The following is an 18,649-nucleotide window of genomic DNA, read 5'->3' as shown; positions in this document are numbered from 1 at the left end:
CATCAAGCTCAACTTTCACATCCCACCAGAACAGGACAAATAGGTGCAAGGGCTGGCAGAGCAATGCTAATGAGCTGCTGTTTAAACAGCCTGCCCTGTGCTGCGTTTTCTTAGAAAGACATTGCAAGCATATCCCATTCTCAGCCCTTCTTCAGAGTTCCCACAGCAACAAGTCTGCCCCCCCTCAGGCAGGTCACACTTCTCCAACCTTTCAAACTTCCCACAGTATCACTCCATCTCTGTCCACAAACTATTAAGATAGGGCTCAGCTGGACCAAAGTTCAGAGCCTGCAGCAACTCATCTACTAAGCTTCTTTTACCTCTTACTGAGCTCCCTCCCAAATCCAGAAACCAACAGATCACAAAAAAGGGCCTGCAGTCCCTAGCCCGTACAGGAACGAGTCAGCCTGACCCAGCAACCATCAGCTACTTGCCACAGGACTGCTGCAGCCTGGTAGTGACACAGAACAAGGTGACAGAAGCACTGACAGGAAGTAATCACTTTCATTTGCATATCCCTCCATTAATAAAGACAAGTGCAGAAGGCCAGTGAAAGCAGATGACATTTTTAATATCATTTTCCCCTTCTTTGGTGCTTTTCATTATATATAAGCAAATCTTTATTATTTCCCTTTTCAAAGGTGAGGAAATTGAGCAAAGCCTACGTTTATGTTTGACTATCACCCAGTGGCAGAAAAAGAGAGAGCAGCCAAGTCTTCAATCCCAAAGCACAAATCAATCCACCAAATCACACAGCTGCTGAAGTAACCCCTTTAGCTCTTCAAGATGCAAAACCTCTTATTTAAAATGTAAAAGCACAGCCCATCCTTTGTAGTAGTTGACAGAAAAGCATTCTCTGGATTTACCAAGCGGAGTATCTGTTAACAGAGGAAGTAAACCATTTCCTCTGGAGATGCCAGAAAGCAGCTATTACTGCATTCCAAGATTTTCCAGAAAAAGACTTCCTCATCCACTGTTACTAGATTTCACAGGGTCTCTTTCAGTCCACATCCATCTTCAGACACCAACCTTCCCCAAAACCTTTACCAGTTCTCCATAAAAAGCACGCTGAAGAGGATTCCTGCAGCTGGCCCTCTTCCCTCCCACGCCTCTCAGGAATGGCCACCTACGTAATGAACAGGAGACTTACAGGACCTGGTAAACACAGAGGAAATACTACAAGTGACCCTTTTTAAACCTGCTGGAACTAGCCTTTAGTAACATGAGAAATGCAACTTTCACTCATCATCTGACTACGGTGCTATAAAGAAACACAGGAGTCCACAGACAACGATGAAATTTGATTCTGCATGTTGATTAACAGTTAATTGTAGTGTCTGATGTTGATTACACAGGCTGGAATTGAAGAAACCCAAATGGTATAACTAGATTTCTAGGCATGTTCTGCATGTTGCTGCCTCTACCACAGCACTATGGTGTGACATTAGAACATGCACTGCAATCGCTCCTGAACAGGAGGTTCTAAAACAGAAATAAACACATGCAAGACATCCTCTTCAATCCAAATCATACACAATTAAATTCCATACATCACAGTTCCTTCCAGTGTAAGAAGACATACAGTTGCATTAAAGGTGACAGATGATGTCTGTTTAAGATGACTCCAAACAGGGCTGGGTATGGAAAGGCAATGTTTTTTCTTTAAGCAGCACATAACCATATGAAGATGACTCACCATACTCCTCAGATATTAATAATTACGCATGCCAACTCCAAAGCAAGAACATTCAAACCAAGGAAGAGGACAGGTACTGCAAGCTGTACATTTTCCTATGGCAACAGAACAGTGCTACTGCACGTTAACAGGCTGTCTTTCACTTTTTGTCCTTGGTCACACACCGCCTCAAAGCACATGCTTCCTTCGTACCTCTGGAGTATTATAGGATAGTGGCACTTTATCATGGATGGTCAGTTAAACATGCTGAAGATTAAGTCTGCAAATAAACGGAGACTGGAAGGAGCCCAAGTAAAGATATCCATTGTGCTCGTGTGCCTCGCTAACATAAGCTACTGTCACTCCATTGGGATCATGAAAGCTTCTTCTGTAGGATCCTGTCTCACTAAGTTCAACAACAAGGCTATACTTGGGCACAAACTTTGTCACCGTTTCCTGACTCAGCAACTAAAAGAAAAAGAACAGAAAAAAAAACAAAATTAACAACAAAATAATTTGTTCTCCACAATTAGATCTCAGACACTTACAGGACCAAAGACCATTACACACTCCTTGGAACAAGCAGCTAAGAAAATAATCACACATTTTGAGTAAACACTATTACACAGGCTTAACACTTTAGCATCTGAAAAGCCAACTGTAAAAAAAAAAAAAAAAAAAAAAACAACACACAAAAAAACTACTTTACTCCAGCACTAGGCTGAAAGAATGTCCACACAGCAGACATGAGCTTGTTCTGGTACAGCTGATGCCAAGCAGAAGACATCACGCTCTGCTCCGCATGGCATCAGTTTGTTATGGCTCCTGTGCTGCACCAGGAAAGACAACAGGTTTTACAGGGACAGCACAGAGTTTGTTTAGCTGAAATGGCACTTCCATCCTAAACACTGTCTGTTGATTTTGGTTGGTTTGGTTTTTTGTTGTTTTTGTTTTGGGTTTGTTTGTTTGGTTGGTTTTTTGTTTGGTTGTTTTTTTTGGAAAAGAGAAGTATTTCCAAGTCTTTGTATTATTTAAAAAGCACCATTCCAGTTCTTTAGCATCACATATCCCTTACAAAATACATTATTCTTGCTCATCCTCATCCTAAAGGGGGGTGTGGCATAAAAACAGGCATACTGAGTCAGAACAGAGTGTCACCTAGCAGCATACGTCACATACACATTGCCTCCTAGGATGCCTAGGTAGAACAGGTCAGACTTCCCAAATGCTCTTGGGACACCTGGAAATAAATAGTTTAGGCACTTCGGGTACAAAGGTGGAGTCTTCACATATGCAAACGTAGATCCTGTATTACTGCATGGCTAGGACAGAGATAATCCCTTTTTCTTTCCTGAGATCAAGATGGAAGGCAATTTAAGAGATGTGTACCTGCTAATCAGAGAGGCAAATGTTACTTTACTACCTATGAATACGTAAGGACTGTTCTACCTGGGGACAACTACAGTTTTAACCACAGTACTAAAAAAATTTTTTTCAATCTTCCTGTGCAGATGAAGAAACAAGACAAACAAATATTTATCACTTCCATTCCTGTATTAAAGGTGATTTTTTTTTTTTTTTTTTTTTTTTTTTTTTTACCTTAAATATCATGCTTTTAATCCATGGTTTTTCAGACAAGAAATCCAACAAAGAAAATCCAGGATTGGGCCGGACAGCTGACATAGCTACCCAATATCCTCCAGAGCTGCTTAACCTGATATTATCTGGAAGACCAGGCATATTCTCAACAAACATATCTGCTCCACCTTTCATCAGCCCAGACACATAATACCTGAAAGTTACAGATAATAGGATTAGGACATCTTAACTCAAGCAGTCTAAGTAATAAATAAAAGTCCTGAAAGGAATTAACTTAAAAAAGTAAAAAAAAATTTTTTTTTTTCATATTTTGGTACAGAGAAATACAGCACAGTCACATTCCCCAGAAAAAGTCAGCTTACTCCACTATGCTCAAGGAGACCGTGATGCAAAGATTAGGCAGTCAGGATGTTTATAGTGAAAGAAAAAATTAACTACTGAGGAAAGTCACCTCCTTTTCCATTGATAACTAGGCATGAATAGAGTGTAGTGTTTCGTCATTCAACTTATTTAAATAAGTTTTAAACAGAGAGTAGTAATAATTTCAGCAAAGTCATACTCACCTCCTGATTCTAGCCATGGTTGTCTCCTGCACCAGGACAAAGTCTTCTGCAGGAGAGAGCTGGACACCATTGGGAAACCTCAGCCCCACCATTAAGACTTTCACTTCTTTTGTTACTGTATCATATTCAAGCAGGCTAAAAAAAAAGCATTATATAAGCTTCTGAGTGAAGACAAGTATTTCTTCATCTTGGTTTCATTCTCCAGGCATTCTACGTTCCCTCACATGCACCTCACCTAAGTTAAAAAGGCAGAATAGCCAGGAAGCATTTGTTCATGAACACAGGAGAAATACTAAGCCACTTGAGACTGGCAGCATTTGTGAAGGATTTAGGCTGAACATAATGCAAACACCTTCCCTTTTAAAATAGATGTTCCATGCAAGTCCTCTTGAAGGAAAAAGAGTAATCTCATTTATTTCACTGCAGGTCTCATTAGCATTACTCACACATTCTCTCACCCTCTCCTGGGCACTGCAGTGTTTGCACAGGTGGTTTATAAAGAGAAAAAACTTGAAGACCAAGGAAGTGGTGAAGTCTATGCCTACAGCTGAGTTTACAGTAAGTTAAATGCCTTGGGGAAGAGATACTTGCCGCCCATCATCTGTGCCTTCCATAATCAAGAACAAGTAGTCCCGTCTTTGCCATTTGCTACTGGAGTCAGTGAAGTAGATTTTCCTCCCATCGCGGGTCACTGTAAGATCATTTACGAATGACAATTTCTGACCTTCAATTAGTGTTTTGGTTGACACAAGCATTTTGGTTTCACCTGGTTACAAAAAGAAGAAGAATAATTAAAAAAAGACATACAAGGCAAGCTTTTGTATGTCCTGCCCTGGAAAGCAGTTAAACACTAACATGAAATTAGCAAGCACTTAACGTTTTTTTCCATTTGTGCCTCTGTTAAGTATTAAGGTTTTGGGTTGTAATGGAACAACTCAACACTGAATGTGAATGAACAGGAGAAAATACTCTTCAGAAAAACTGAAACAGCAGATGATGTTGCCCATTGATAAGTACCAGACGTTTCACATTTCTGAAGCTCATATGAAACCAAGCACACACCTGGGTCCCAACCTTGTAGAAGGATACAAACAAGCCAAGCACTACTCCCTCTTTCCCCATAAATCTGTAGGAACAAACATTAAAACATCAGCAGGTTCACAAAAGCATATGTCACCAGAAGATAAACTACTGGTAACTATGATCCAGACAGACAGATATACAGAAGGAGTAATTACTACAAGAAAATAAATATCAAGTTCTTGCATGGCATATTTCATCCAGGCAGCTCCAAAGCACTTGACAAAAAACGCAGGCATTGTTTTGCCTGCAGTGTCTGGCAAAACTGCAAATGAAGCTCAGATTTGTCAGTGGAAGAGAACTTCTGAGCAGAAAAGTCATACCTGTACCAGGATTAACTTCATAGAGTCCATAATAAGCATCTGCCACAAAAAGGGTGTTATTTGGCCCCACTCTGATGCCAAGTGGTCTTCCACATGTTGGCTCATCTTCACGGGTTCCTTAGGAAACAATTAAAGAAAAAAAAAATTAAAATGGTTTTCCAAATAGAAATAAATAGCACTCAGGCCACCTACATAGGTCAAGATGCAGCTTAACAAAACTCTATGGCTAGCACCACACAGATTCATTAAAGTGATTTTTACTTCCCTAGGTGCGAGTAAACAGGTATCCCTGTGCTTTCACCAGTCTAGAGGCAATTCTATATAGTTTGCCAGGCTGGTAGCTAGCTAACAGGTACCCTGAGTAGGGTTAAATATCAGAAAATTGGATTTAACTAAATGCTTCTTCTCAGAATAATCTGTTTTATTACTGGTTTCTTTTTCTTCTCTTTTTTTAAATAAAATTTTTTTGAAGAGTAAAATGTACATGCACACCTTTGAACTTTATTTTTCTGGAAATGTCTAATGTTGTCATGAAACAGACAGTTTCTCAAGACACAGATACTGAAGACTTCCATAGGAGGAGGAAGGGGAACACTGCAAACCTGAAAAGTTTGTGTCTACTTGAGTCCTGAAGAACTAAGAACTTCAGAACATCTGTAGTTTGAAAGATCAGCATGAGAAACTTCTGGAGAAGGTAATCAGCTACAGCCTTTCCACTTCCCTTCCCAACTTGAGGAGGGCAAGACGACATCTAGGCTCACCAGTACCTCTTTGGCCTCAAAGAAATAGGACAGCATAATTTTCCCACCTTTCCCGAGCTGCACAAGTCCAATGGAAATGAGCAGTGGAAATGTGATTCTTCACATCCATCCCAACCCATATTCACGCCTAAGCAGCAGCTGGAAGTCCAGCTTCCTATAGGCTGGAAGCAGACTTTGTTGGCTGTCAGCACTAAGGCTGTCCTACCTGTTGGGCAGCCAAGAGAGTGTTTCCAGATCAGCCCAGAGCCAAATCATGTGAACATCCACATAAAATTATATAGCTAAAATGCTGACTCTGTCAATGCGAGGTACATAAAGACAGCAACAGTTCCTGCCCATAATTTCTGTCGACCTGGCAACCAGTGCAGGGCTGCAGAACCTCATGTAAGCTTCTACATCATTATCATAAACAAAACCACTCACAGTTCCAACAAACACCAGCCAGGCTTTTCAGACTGCCCAGGCAGTACAGAAATGGCCAATGTTAAGGTTCCCCATAGAAATGGTTCTGTTCATAAATAAGCCACTACCAGTTTTTCTCACTCAGTTCCAGAAATCTCATAAAATGAAGCAAATAAGTGGTTCAGAATGAGATGTGGAATTCAACAAGAAATCGCTGCAATTTAGTGGTGAGAAAACAGAAATATCATGATCAATGGAAGAGTTCTGCTAAAGCAGGCACAGCCGTCACAACCCCAAACTGTATTTACAAGCAGAGGAAGTGAAATTAGCACAACAAAATGTAAGGCAAAATTCTGTAGATGGGGAAGGTTATATTTATTTTCAAAACTCTCTAAGTAAGTTGATCTTTCCCATTCACACATTATCTCAGATTTCATTCACTCACACTTGTTTAGGAGTCCTCAGCTTTTATGGGGTGGCCCTTCACCTCAATCTTGCTGAATTCAGCTTCCATAAATATTAGGCCAGGTTGCTGCCCAGTTTTCTCTTGTTTAGGATACGTGCTTTTTCTAGATGGACTAACAGGAAAAGGAACATTATTTGTGATATACTTCAACCTCGTCTTCCTCCCAGTGTTAAGATGCAGAATCTTCTACCAACAAGTCACCCGTGCCACAGCCTTACAACGAGTGCAGGTCTTGACATGACAAAAAAAACCCGCACATTCCTAAATTTTACTGCTGGGAACAGTGTCCTTTTTTACCAAAAGGACCTTTGGCCCTTTGTTCTGCTGTTCTTTCCAGTGCTTATATACATATTTCCACTCATACTTCATTCATACAAATATTATTTCTCTTACAAATCTCTACAGAGGAAGATACACACTTGCATGAGTAATCCAGACAGAACACCAGTTTAATCAACACAAGCCCTGACCCAGATGTTTTCAGGTAGCTGCCACTCACCACAAGGACCGTGGCCAATTCGGGCTATTGTTTGTATTTCCCCATCTTCAATTTTGATAATCTTCCCATCAGCTGTCCCAGTAAATAGCACATCTGCAAAAACAACCGGTGTGATTAGCTTGATAACAAAACTGTAGTGGCAAACATCCTTCTACATGATCCTTCTACTAGAATCATAGAACAGTTTGGGTTGCAAAGGACCTTTAAAGGTCATCTAGTCCAACCCCCCTGCAAGGAGCAGGGACATCTCCAACTAGGCTGCTCAGAGCCCTGCTTTTGAATGTTTCCAGGAATGCGGGCATCCACCACCTCTCTGAGCATCCTGTTCCTGTGTTCCACCACCCTCATTGTAAAAAATTTTTTCCTTATGTCCAGTCTGAAACTGCCTCCCTCTATTTTAAAATCATTACCCCTAGTCCTGTCACAACAGGCCCTGCTGAAGAGTTTCACCCCATCTTTCTCATAAGCCCCCTTTAGGTACTGGAAGGTCGCCATAAGGTCTCCCCAGAGCCTTATCTTCTCCAAGCTGAACGGCCCCAACTCTCTCAGCCTGTCTTCATAGGAGAGGTGCTCCAGCCCTCTGATGTTAAACAGGACTGCTCCCAATACTGACCCCCTGAGGAACGCCACTCGTCACCAGTCTCCACTTGGACATCGAGCCATTGACCACAACTCCAAGTGCGGCCATCCAGTCAATTCCTTATCCACCGAGTGGTCCATCTGTCAAACCCACGTCTCTCCAGTTTAGAGACAAGAATGTTGTGCAGGACAGTGTCAAATGCCTTGCACAAGTCCAGGTAGATGACATCAGTTGGTCATCCCTTGTCCACCAATGCTGTAACCCCATAAGAGAAGGCCACCAAATCGGTCAGGCACGATCTGCCCTTGGTGAAGCCATGTTGGCTGTCACCAGTCACTTACTTGCTCTCCATGTGCCTTTGCATGGTTTCCAGCAGAATCTGCTCCATGACCTTGCCAGGCACAGAGGTGAGACTGACCGGCCTGTAGTTCCCTGGGTCTTCCTTGTTTCCCTTTTTAAAAATGGGGGTTATGTTTCCCCTTTTCCAGTTGGCAGAAACCTCACCAGATTACCATGCTACTCAAACATGAAGTAGAACTCATGTAAGATGTAGTAAAGTAAGAATCTTCTTCAGTCATAGCAAAATAATAAAGAGGGTACGGGAAAGATAAAGGCAAATAAGAGTATTTGGTTAGATTTCCTCCAACACCAAAAGAAGAGGAAGAATTTAAGTCTTAGGAGTTATGAATATGGGATATGAAGCTTTTCACCCATAAGTGGTCCAAATCTTTGGTTAAAGGTGGACTTAATGGGTAGTCATTGGATTGGTCCCTCTGGGCAAATTTCTACATCTTCATAAAATGTGATCAGGCATTGCATCCATCTTATCACTCTTCAAAGAGAGACTGACTAGATAAAACTTTTCATTCTGATATAGTTCACATAGGTTGCTGGACACCTGCCAATGCTCATATTGTCTCAGTTCTGGAGAATTATAAAAACCGTAGCAATCGAACAATCACCCAAACCAAAAGCATTGCCAATTTACTGTATTCATGCCACGCCATGTGATAGCATAAGACAGATTCACTGAATACAAACAGCACACAAACTTTTCCATATCACCAAACAAAATGAAAGACATTGAATTAGTAGAGCCCATTGCTTGGACTTTTTCATCTGAAATTTAACTGAAGTTTTATGTTTGCTAATTAAACTTTTAAAAGGGTGTAAGAAGATGTCAACATTTATTCACACAAAACTTATTCCCCGGCAGGTTGATTATTTCACCGATAGGTCTGTTGACCCTTGCAGGAAGGCTCCCTTAAAGTGTTTCCAATGAGACTGATGAAACTAGGTAACAGAAGAGAATCAGTAGGTTCAGGTAATCACTTTAGCACGTTGTTACAGAGATAGGTAGAAAAAGTGTAATCTGAGGAAGGAATTTACAGTAGTTTCTTGCTGGGTAAAATAATTTTTAAAAATATTTTACTAATTTATTTGAAGAAACAGCAGAAGAAAAATAAATTACATGGCTATTGAGCACCTCTTGAAGGATGTTTCAGCAAGGGCCTTGCTTGCAATTTCCACACTCCTTCCTGTTCACATGAAAACAGTCAAGGACTCATGCCAAGAGAAGTTTCTAGCCTTCAGGAGGGTTGTTGCACAAAGCTGGTTTCCTACTAAGTGGGTGCCATGCCATTACAAGCCTAGTCACATCATTAGGGAACTGCTCAGAGGCAGCATGTGTTTGTGACTTGGTGAGGACAGACATGCTGTAAGAGAGAAGTACAGGATGGCACCTGTGATGCATGCAACAGCACCAAAATGTAACTATGACAGAAAAAAAAAATCTCAAATTGATAAATAGCACATAAGCAACAATTAACACCACAAAACTCAGCTGCCTCAGAGACAATAAGCATTAAAAGAGTAGGTAGTACCCTGTAAATATTAATTCCAGATAAGAGCTAGCCAAATGAAAAAACAGAACCTCTTCCTCCAAATGTAAGTAGCCCCTGACTCCATTGCTCATGCTTTCGCTCCTGGAAGACAGGGATTTTTAATCTGGCAACAAGATTTATTTTATACCGGGGAAAGAGGAGAAAAGTAGTATATAGCAGCCAGATTTTGCTGCATAACAGCTTTTTTTTTTTTTAAATCTGCATATTCAAAATAGCTTCCAGAGTTTATTATCTCAGAGCTACATAGCTAAACAAACCCTGACCAATGGAGCAACATTTAAAGACACTTCTTTAAAAGCTTATTTTGTCAGTGCTTACCCCCAATATTGACAATGGACTCTGGTCCAACCAGCTGATTTTCCCATAACCGCTCAGCTTTTCGTAACTTGATATTTGGCTCTAACACACCCGTCAGGAGGGGAGGTTCCTTCAAACTGCAAAACAGAAAACAGACCTCATGATCCTTTGTACAAATCTGCAAACACTCTTGAGTAACATATTGGATCATTTTTTTCTTAGTTTGCCAACTCCTGCAAACCTGACCTATGCTTTACATAAAGCATATTTCAAAAAAGAAAACAAAGCTGACAAGCTGAAAAACTGACTCTTGTTCATCGAGGATCATAATTTTCTGGTTCTGCTGGTCAGAAAAGTTGCAGTTATGTGTTCATAGGACATATCTGGAAATCTATACAGCTTCAAGTCTAAGAACACATTCCCAGTTCGTCTACTTTACAAAGGCAAAGGATTTCAGCATTACCACAACACAAAAGAATAACTGCTTTCTTACTCAGATGAATGAGTTGTTTGTACCAGAATATTTTTCCTAAGTAGATATATGTGAATTCCTAAACAAAAGGTTTTAAAATTCAAAAACCTGGTGTTTTACAATACAACAAGATCTGACACCACACAGCATGTTGACCATGGAGAAAAAAAATAATTTTTAATAACTAATTAACATACAGCTAGAAAAAAAAAAAAAGTGTTCCAGTAGTTTGAGCACCAGGACATACATATCCTCATTCATTACTTGAATGCATTCCCATAGAGAAAGACCAACTCAAAGGAATAAGTTTCACATAAACAGTATTGAATTGAAATCTCAAAATGACAAAATAAGGTCCAGTCTTGTACGTGCTTATTCTCATAAACAGCCAGGTTCAAGCCAACTGGAGTTTCAAGCAACTACAGAGACATGGAGAAGGGAAGCAGTAAGATGCCTACACAGCTTCAACTTAAATAGTAGGCTCCAAAGCATTGTGCTCCAAAACCAGACTTAACTGTGCTAACAAATTCAAATATGTTTCAGTTTCTTAGGTTCTTAAAAGCACACATGTAAACCACCTCAGTCTCCACAAGTTAATGATTTCAAGTTATTACTAAAGCAGCATACATATCCAAGGGAGTAAGCTCATTAGGTGTTCATTCAGAAGGGTATGCTAAAGCTCCCTAGGCCAAGTTTTAAAATAATTTTTCAGCTGTTTGTTTGGGGTTTTTTTACATAACTCCTTATACGACTATAAGCAAATGATTTCCACCTGTGGAATCTTAAAAAGAAGAGGATTGACTCCAAAACTTGCCCAGGTTCACAGGATCCATGACCTATTTGTGACCAGCCACATTGCAACTCTACTGCCCATATGGTGAAAATCATTACAGCTTCTAGAGCTTCGGTGACTGGGGGAAAAAGCCAACTGAAATTGTAAACTATAAAAGCCATGACAACTGAGGAAGGTAGGTTCGCAAGAGAAATAATTCAAAAGGAGAGAAAAATGCCTACTTTTATCTGTCTGGTTACAGACAGCAAACTTTCCTTTAAATATGTATTACTGCAGTGGTAAAGCCAACTGAATTACTAGCTCTTATCCACAGAAGATTTACTATAGAATTGCCTTCACAATGCTAACGTAAATTCATTTTTCTATCCCTTCTTCCAACCATTAAAAAGTTTTAGAAAATGATAAGAAACTCAATTGCTGGGAACTTTGGACGGTTGTGTTTGCAAGCAGAAAATCCTCCCTGTGATCAAAGACAGGCTCATAGAGAAAGAACCTGAAATAAACCAGAGCTGCAGGAATTTCACAGATCACATCTGGTTTTTTCTCACCCCTCTTATTCCTCATGATTTCCAATGCCTAATGGAGTAACACCACTATTGGCAAACAAGATTTCCACGTGTTCTTTCACAGAAGGGATTGCTTCAAACAGCATCTACCTCCTTGGGCTTTTTCAAAACATTTCATAAACATCGCACAGAGTCATCCTATCTATTGTACAGACTGGAAACACTTCTGGCCGTGAAGCTAATAAGTTAATTAAGAACATACAGCAATATCAGCCAGTGATTCAGGCAGAATAGTTCTGCTGGTCCTGTAAAAAGGGACTTAAAGTAAGAAATGTAAGCATGCAGAATCTGGATCAGAATTAGAACAGGACTATATAATAGGAAAAGCATTATAGACATATTCGATTGGCTTTCAGAAGTACTGTTCAGTTACAGTGTATTTCAGGGAAGTGGGTTTTTGTTAAATCCAAGCACAGCAGAAAGCATTTTCTTATAATTGGCAATGAGGCAGCTTATGTCCACCAGCCTATTGGAAAGACTTGTAAGTACTACTCTACCACATTAAGAGCTTCTTTCAACTCTAGAGATATTTACAGTGGTGGTGTTCCTTTCCATTAAGGAATTATCAGGTTGATCAGAAATATTTAGCAGACTGAGCATTTTCACTTACTTCAAAATGCTAGAAGCATTGAACTGCCTGACTCCACCCTATTGATTCCCTGTTACAGTACACATTTGACACAGGCCTTGATTCAGATATTTATAAATTCAGACAGGGCAGAAATTACCTAGCTGCACTGCTTTATGAGATCTGCATTTAAATGTAACATCACCAGCTGCCTCCACTAGTACAAAGCACCAAATCAACCCAGTTAGGTTATCCATTTCAATTTCCATCCTCAGATAAACAATCTTTCTTTAACAGAGCTACAATAACAGGTGTACAGCTTGGTCCTTAGTGAAAATGCGGTTCTTGTCACACAGAAGGCAACAGTGCACGTAAGTAATCAAAAGCTCCACTGACAGCTTGACAGCAGAAAATAATTTTCTAGATTAATGATCAGAGAAAGTAATACAGCTCCTTCAATGATCAGTAGTGACACACAACTGCATGAAATGGCTCAGAAATAGACTGGGTAGGCAAAGCAAGCCATGGCAATGGATAATACTGCAATCACTCCCCAATTTCTTAATCCAGTTAGAACCACTTTCCATGGTTGCTGAAAAAAAAAAAAAAAAAAAAAAAAACAAAAATAGAACATAATGCAAGAAGTTACACTTCAGTAACATTTATTTCAAAACAAAGCAACAACTTACCTTATAGGCTGAGGGTCTATAGGACAATCCAATAGAACAGTTACTCCAAGCAGGGGCACAGTTAAAGATGCAGCCAAAGTCAAGAAGGTAACACGGAACACCTTACTGCTGTAAGTACTGCCAAAACCAGAAAGGAAATAGAATCATAGAATGGTTAGGGTTGGAAGGGACCTTCAAAGGTCATCTAGTCCAACCCCCCTGCAAGGAGTAGGGACATCCCTGACTAGGTCAGGTTGGTCAGAGCCTCATCCAGCCCGGCCTTGAATGTTTCCAGGGATGGGGCATCAGCCACCCCTCTGGGCAACCTGTTCCAGTGTTCTACAACCCTCATTGTAAAAAATTTTTTCCTAACATCTAATCTAAATCTACCTCCCTCTATTTTAAAACCATTACCCCTAGTCCTGTCACAACAGACCCTACTGAACAGCCTCTCCCCATCTTTCCTGTAGGCCCCCTTGAGGTACTGGAAGACCGCTATAAGGTCTCCCCGGAGCCTCCTCTTCTCCAGGCGGAACAGCCCCAACTCTCTCAGCCTGTCCTCATAAGAGAGGTGCTCCAGCCCTTTTATCATCTCTGTGGCCCTCCTCTGGACCTTCTCCAACTGGTCCATGTCCTTCTTGTGTTGGGGACTCCAGAACTGGACACAGTACTCCAGGTGGGGTCTCACCAGGGCAGAGTAGAGGGGGAGAATCACCTCCCTCGACCTGCTGGCCACGCTCCTCTTGATGCGGCCCAGGATGCGGGTGGCCTTCTGGCCCGCAAGGGCACATTGCCGGCTCATGTTGAGCTTCTCGTCCACCAGCACTCCCAAGTCCTTCTCCTCAGGGCTGCTCTCAATCCATTCCCCGCCCAGCCTGTATTTGTGCCTGGGATTGTCATGACCCAGGTGTGGATTAACATACTAAGCTGTTTTAAGATATAATAGTCTTTAAAAATTCTTTACCAGTCTATTTTCTTCACAAAAGGAACTAGAAACACTTTTGCCCAATCACCATCTTGAATGACCTTTAAGGTCCATTTTGATCTGGTTATGGTAAGAGGAAGGGATATTCATACAGTCTCAGCATACTGGCATCTTATGAGGCAGAGTATTCTCAAGTACAGGTTTCAAGCATGCTACAAGTTACAGCTGATTAAAAAAAAAAAAAATTCAAGAATTGGGAGGAAGGGGAAGGTGATGTTGTTTGGTTGGGTTTTTTTTAACTTGATCTTCAATTTTGGCAATGGTTTCCATCCCCGCACAAATTTTGGATTAGAAGTTCAACTAAAACAACAACCATTAGAGGACGATAAATGAATGCCTGCTTAACTTAGTGAACATTGGTTTGAAACTCAAGCCCCAGCATACAAAATAAATTAAGTATATTCTATTTATCCATCAAAACATACAATAAAAAAAAGTAAAAAACTGTTCTTCCACAGGAGAAAAACAGGTTTTGTTCTCAACAAGTTTAGAGGCATCAATCAGGCATTTACAGAGGAAGGCACAGACCCATGCTCAACAAATCCCAGTCTTGAACTGGAAAAGCAGCTGCCACGATTTTAGCTACTCTGAACCATCCACTGGCCAGTCAGTCTCCTCCAGTATCAGTTAAATAAAGGCAAACAGTGCCTGACGGTTCTGCATTAATCTTTGAACCATTTCCACTGTTTCGTCCCTCATCAGCCAATCATCCAGAGCACAAATATCTCAACTGGAGAGCTAATGGCACGTACTTGCAATACTGATATCAGCATCAGGGTAACCTTTGGCATTATCAGCTGGAACAGCAAGGTCAGAACTAGGCCTGGATTTGGTCACTGCTTGCACAGACAGCGTACAGAAGTTGGAATATTCATAATCCATCACAGCTCTTTCCCGATGGCACAACTAACTGCTGCCAGCCCCTCTCTTCTGGCAGCAGACGCAGGCGGTTAGGATGGAGGCCTGCCCCAGTTTCTCCAGCTCTGCACAGTACTCAGTGGGCCATCACAAGCCACCATGCAAATCACCAGGCTACACCAAGGTGACTGCTACAAAGACGCTGACAGTCTGCCATTATAAGAGCTGTTGCTGCTGCTAGCCCAAAGCCACAGACAGTTCAGCCCACTCCAAAAATCATTGTCTGCACTACTGGTGTTGGTCAGCACACTTTCCCCAGCTCTCCCAAGGCACTCACCACCTGAGACTACTTCTTTTCCACCAGCATGCCCAAGTATTCCTGCTCTCAGATATATTTAAAAATAAAATTTATTTCTTGCATTCAAGTGCAGCCCTCCCATCATGAATTTCAGCAGCGTCACAGCACTAAGTCTGTCTCCATCCGAGCTGGACCAGGCTGGAAAATTGCCTCAAACAAGCCTTCTCATCTGTGCTGACCTCTTCATACTTCCCAAGAGCCAGAATTCCCTTGTAATTAATTGGAGGAATTCAGCACTTCCTGCACTAACAGTAGATGTCTCGAGCAAGCGACAGCCTCTCAGTCTGTTTCCCCTCGGACTTGGAATCGAGAGCAGGTGGTAGAGATATGAGGCGATCCCCAAGTTTACACAAAGACTTCAGCTGTCAGCCTTGTCCTTCCACTGCCCTTCAAAAGATGAAGGCTCAATACTGTAAGATTAAAAGTATGGTGAGCAGAGACCTAAGCATTTTTGTGACACCTGAGAACAGCTCACACACAAAAGGAAGCAGATAAAGATGAATGGGAACTCAAGTGCCAAGGCAAACTTAATTAAAGTTCCCAAAAGCATGGTTTAAGTAAAGGTCGTATTTCTGATCCCATTTAAACTTGCAAGGAATTGATCATAAAGGAAAAAAGGCAGGAATAATGAGATGACAAGCAAACCCACACTTCAAGCCTGCAACCTGCAAAACCTATTTTAGACATTGCTGAAACCACAAGAATTTAAATAAAACCCAAAAACTTTTTTTAAAAAATTAAAAGTCAGCTGCTCAGAATCCTTATAAAAGTAAACAAACAAAGCATACCCAATACAGACAACTGGAAGTTACTGACTGGTCACTGAAAAGAATCGCTTAAGTAATAGTTCAGTTTATCAACACTAATAAGCAAAACAGAAATCCTTACTTAATTGTGTCTCTGATGATTAATCTTATATGGACTCTAGCCACAAATCTCAACAATGCAACTTAGCAGGACTCCAGCTACAATAACAGCAATTTAGTTGTCACTAAGAAGTAAAATGAGAAGCCATTGCACCAGCTCTTGAATACAGATAGTAGGCTGGCAAGAGAACACTTTGGGTCATCATAGTGAGTCCAGGCTGCCTCATCCTCTTGGCAGAAGAACTACTGGGAGGCTGGAAGGGAAAGCAGCTGTCATTAAGAGTTTCTGAGACAGCTCCCAGCCAGAAAAAGGGCAGCCTCCAGAATTTCTTCCACTGGTTTCATGCAGGACAGTCTCACGAGAACAGGACCTGTGGATACTCTGGATCATTGCTAGAGCCCTAGAAATTCAACTGATTTGCGAGCAAAGTTACCAAGAGAAGCTGAAGCCAAGAACAGTCATCTCTCAATCGGAAAGATGCTGATGCTGTCTTTCAAAAACAGGGGCTATGCATGCAAGTGACCTTACACAGTCCTTCTTTCTGATGACCCTGAAGGGCAGAGATAAGAATCTGCAAGGTACTCAAATAGGAAGAGACATAATAGATGGTGAACCAAAGTATTACAAGTCATCAACCATTTTACTCAGTGGAAGACAAAGCAAACATCACCACTTTCTTATTGCAGATATTGCCTTTAGTTACAGTGAAGCCAATTCTGTATAAAATTCCTAAATAGAAGATTGTAAATGGAACATTATTTAACTTAGTCACAAACAAATGGATCATTTATAAGGTTATTCCATCTCAGATACACATAGAGTAGTCTTTAAACAGCAGATTAAACTATTGCCAAATATAAACAGATTAACCAGAGTTACACAGGACTTAATCACACTCAAAATAAAACTGTGCAAGCCATAAAGGGATAACTTATTTCTTGACTAGCAAAAAAAAAATAAACAGTATTTAAACAGATCCACTGGAAAAAAAAATCAGTCACAAATTAAATCTTTTGCTGTTGTTAAAAGCTCTTCTACGGCTCGGCAGAAGCAGGTGTGCAGGCCCTGCCCCTGTCAGCCACCTCCAGCAGAAGCGTGAGCACCGGAGAGAGAAGCGCCGCTGCAGAGCCGGGGTGCTGGGGGCCCGGGGTGCCCCGAGGTGCCCCACGGGTGCCCCAGCATCGACCCGTGCACCAACCAAGCCAGGGGCGCTGAGCCCTCGCTCCCCAGGCCCGCGGCGGCCTGCGCAGCCCCGGGGGCACCCAGGCGGCCCCTTCCACCCCTTCTGGCCCAGGACAGCCCCTCCCCGGACCCCAGAGCTGGGCCTCCCTTACCGGGTCAGGCCGGGGCGGGGGGACCTCTCCCCTCCCAGCACACTTCCCAGCCGGATTTCCCTCAGGCTGGACCCTACAGCTGGGGCCAGGCCAGAGCCTCCCAACCCGCCCCCCCTCCTCGGCTCCCCGGCCAGACCAGGCCCTTCCCTGGGGTCAAGCCGAATACCCCCCGCCTTCGCACCGGCCAGGCCCGGGCCCTCAGCACCCCGTCACACCGCCCACTCCCCACCGGCCAGGCCTGCCCCACCCCCACAGTCCCGGCAGGCCCCTCTTCCCTCCCCAGTCGAGGGGGACCGCGCCGGGCGGCCCCACCTGCCCTCCTTGGCCTCCTGCGCTGGGCTGTCCTCGGTGATGACCTGCGGGCGGAAGGGCCGGCGCTGCCGCAGACCCTCCGCCTCATTCATCCTGCTGCCGCCGCCGCTCCCGCCGCCCGCCCCTGGCCCCGCCCTCCCCCCCGCACCTGGCCCCGCCCCCCCCGCCCCCCCGCACCCCTCCAGGAGCCGCCCCTGTGGCCCCGCCCCCCGGGGTCGCAGGCCACGCCCCCGCTCTCGCCGGAGGCGGAGGTCGTCTCGGCGGCGCTGGGCGGCTCGGTCTGTGGGCTAACGCCGGGTCCTTTCTCCCGCCCCGTCGGCGGGCAGTGTGGCTGCCGTGCCGCCGCGGGAATCTCGGCGGGCTCCACCGAGCCTGAGGATGCCGTGGGCAGGGCTGGTGCTGCAGCCGCCCTTTCCCCTGGCCACGGCGAGCCTGAGCCCCAGGGGCCCGCAAGATGGCGCCCGGAAACCGCGAGGGAGCGACTGTCCCCGGGGAGGCGGGGAAACAGTCTCCGGTGGGACGGGGAGGGTGCTCATCCCAGGTCCTTGTTGGATGGGAGTCCACTTCTCCTCCCTGTGAGGTTCGTGGGGGTGCGGAGGGCTGAGGCACAGAAGAGGAAAATGGCATCCCCAAGGTCCAACAGGCAGAAAAATAAATTTAAATTAGTCTTCTGCATGCCAGGTGCAGGATGAGCACTAAAAAGCCCTGGGTTTCCACTC

General features: G+C 43.1%; 1 protein-coding gene across 1 annotated transcript; it reads right to left on the bottom strand.

Annotated features, from left to right (window-relative positions):
- Nucleotides 1-1,294: 1,294 nt before the first annotated feature.
- APMAP (adipocyte plasma membrane associated protein) lies at nt 1,295-18,031 on the bottom strand. Its single transcript, XM_086745592.1, has 9 exons — nt 17,931-18,031; nt 13,238-13,354; nt 10,171-10,286; nt 7,369-7,461; nt 5,241-5,357; nt 4,429-4,603; nt 3,838-3,972; nt 3,275-3,467; nt 1,295-2,143 (listed from the first exon to the last, which is right to left on the bottom strand). The coding sequence occupies exons 1-9, from the start codon at nt 18,020-18,022 to the stop codon at nt 1,934-1,936; spliced, it is 1,248 nt and encodes a 415-aa protein (XP_086601718.1). The 5' UTR covers nt 18,023-18,031; the 3' UTR covers nt 1,295-1,933.
- Between the last annotated feature and the right edge of the window lie 618 nt (nt 18,032-18,649).

Source organism: Chlamydotis macqueenii, chromosome 3 (genome assembly GCF_036417535.1).
Source record: "Chlamydotis macqueenii isolate bChlMac1 chromosome 3, bChlMac1.mat, whole genome shotgun sequence".
In the NCBI taxonomy this organism is placed as follows: Eukaryota; Metazoa; Chordata; class Aves; order Otidiformes; family Otididae; genus Chlamydotis; species Chlamydotis macqueenii.
This window is presented reverse-complemented; position numbering and strand designations above follow the sequence as displayed.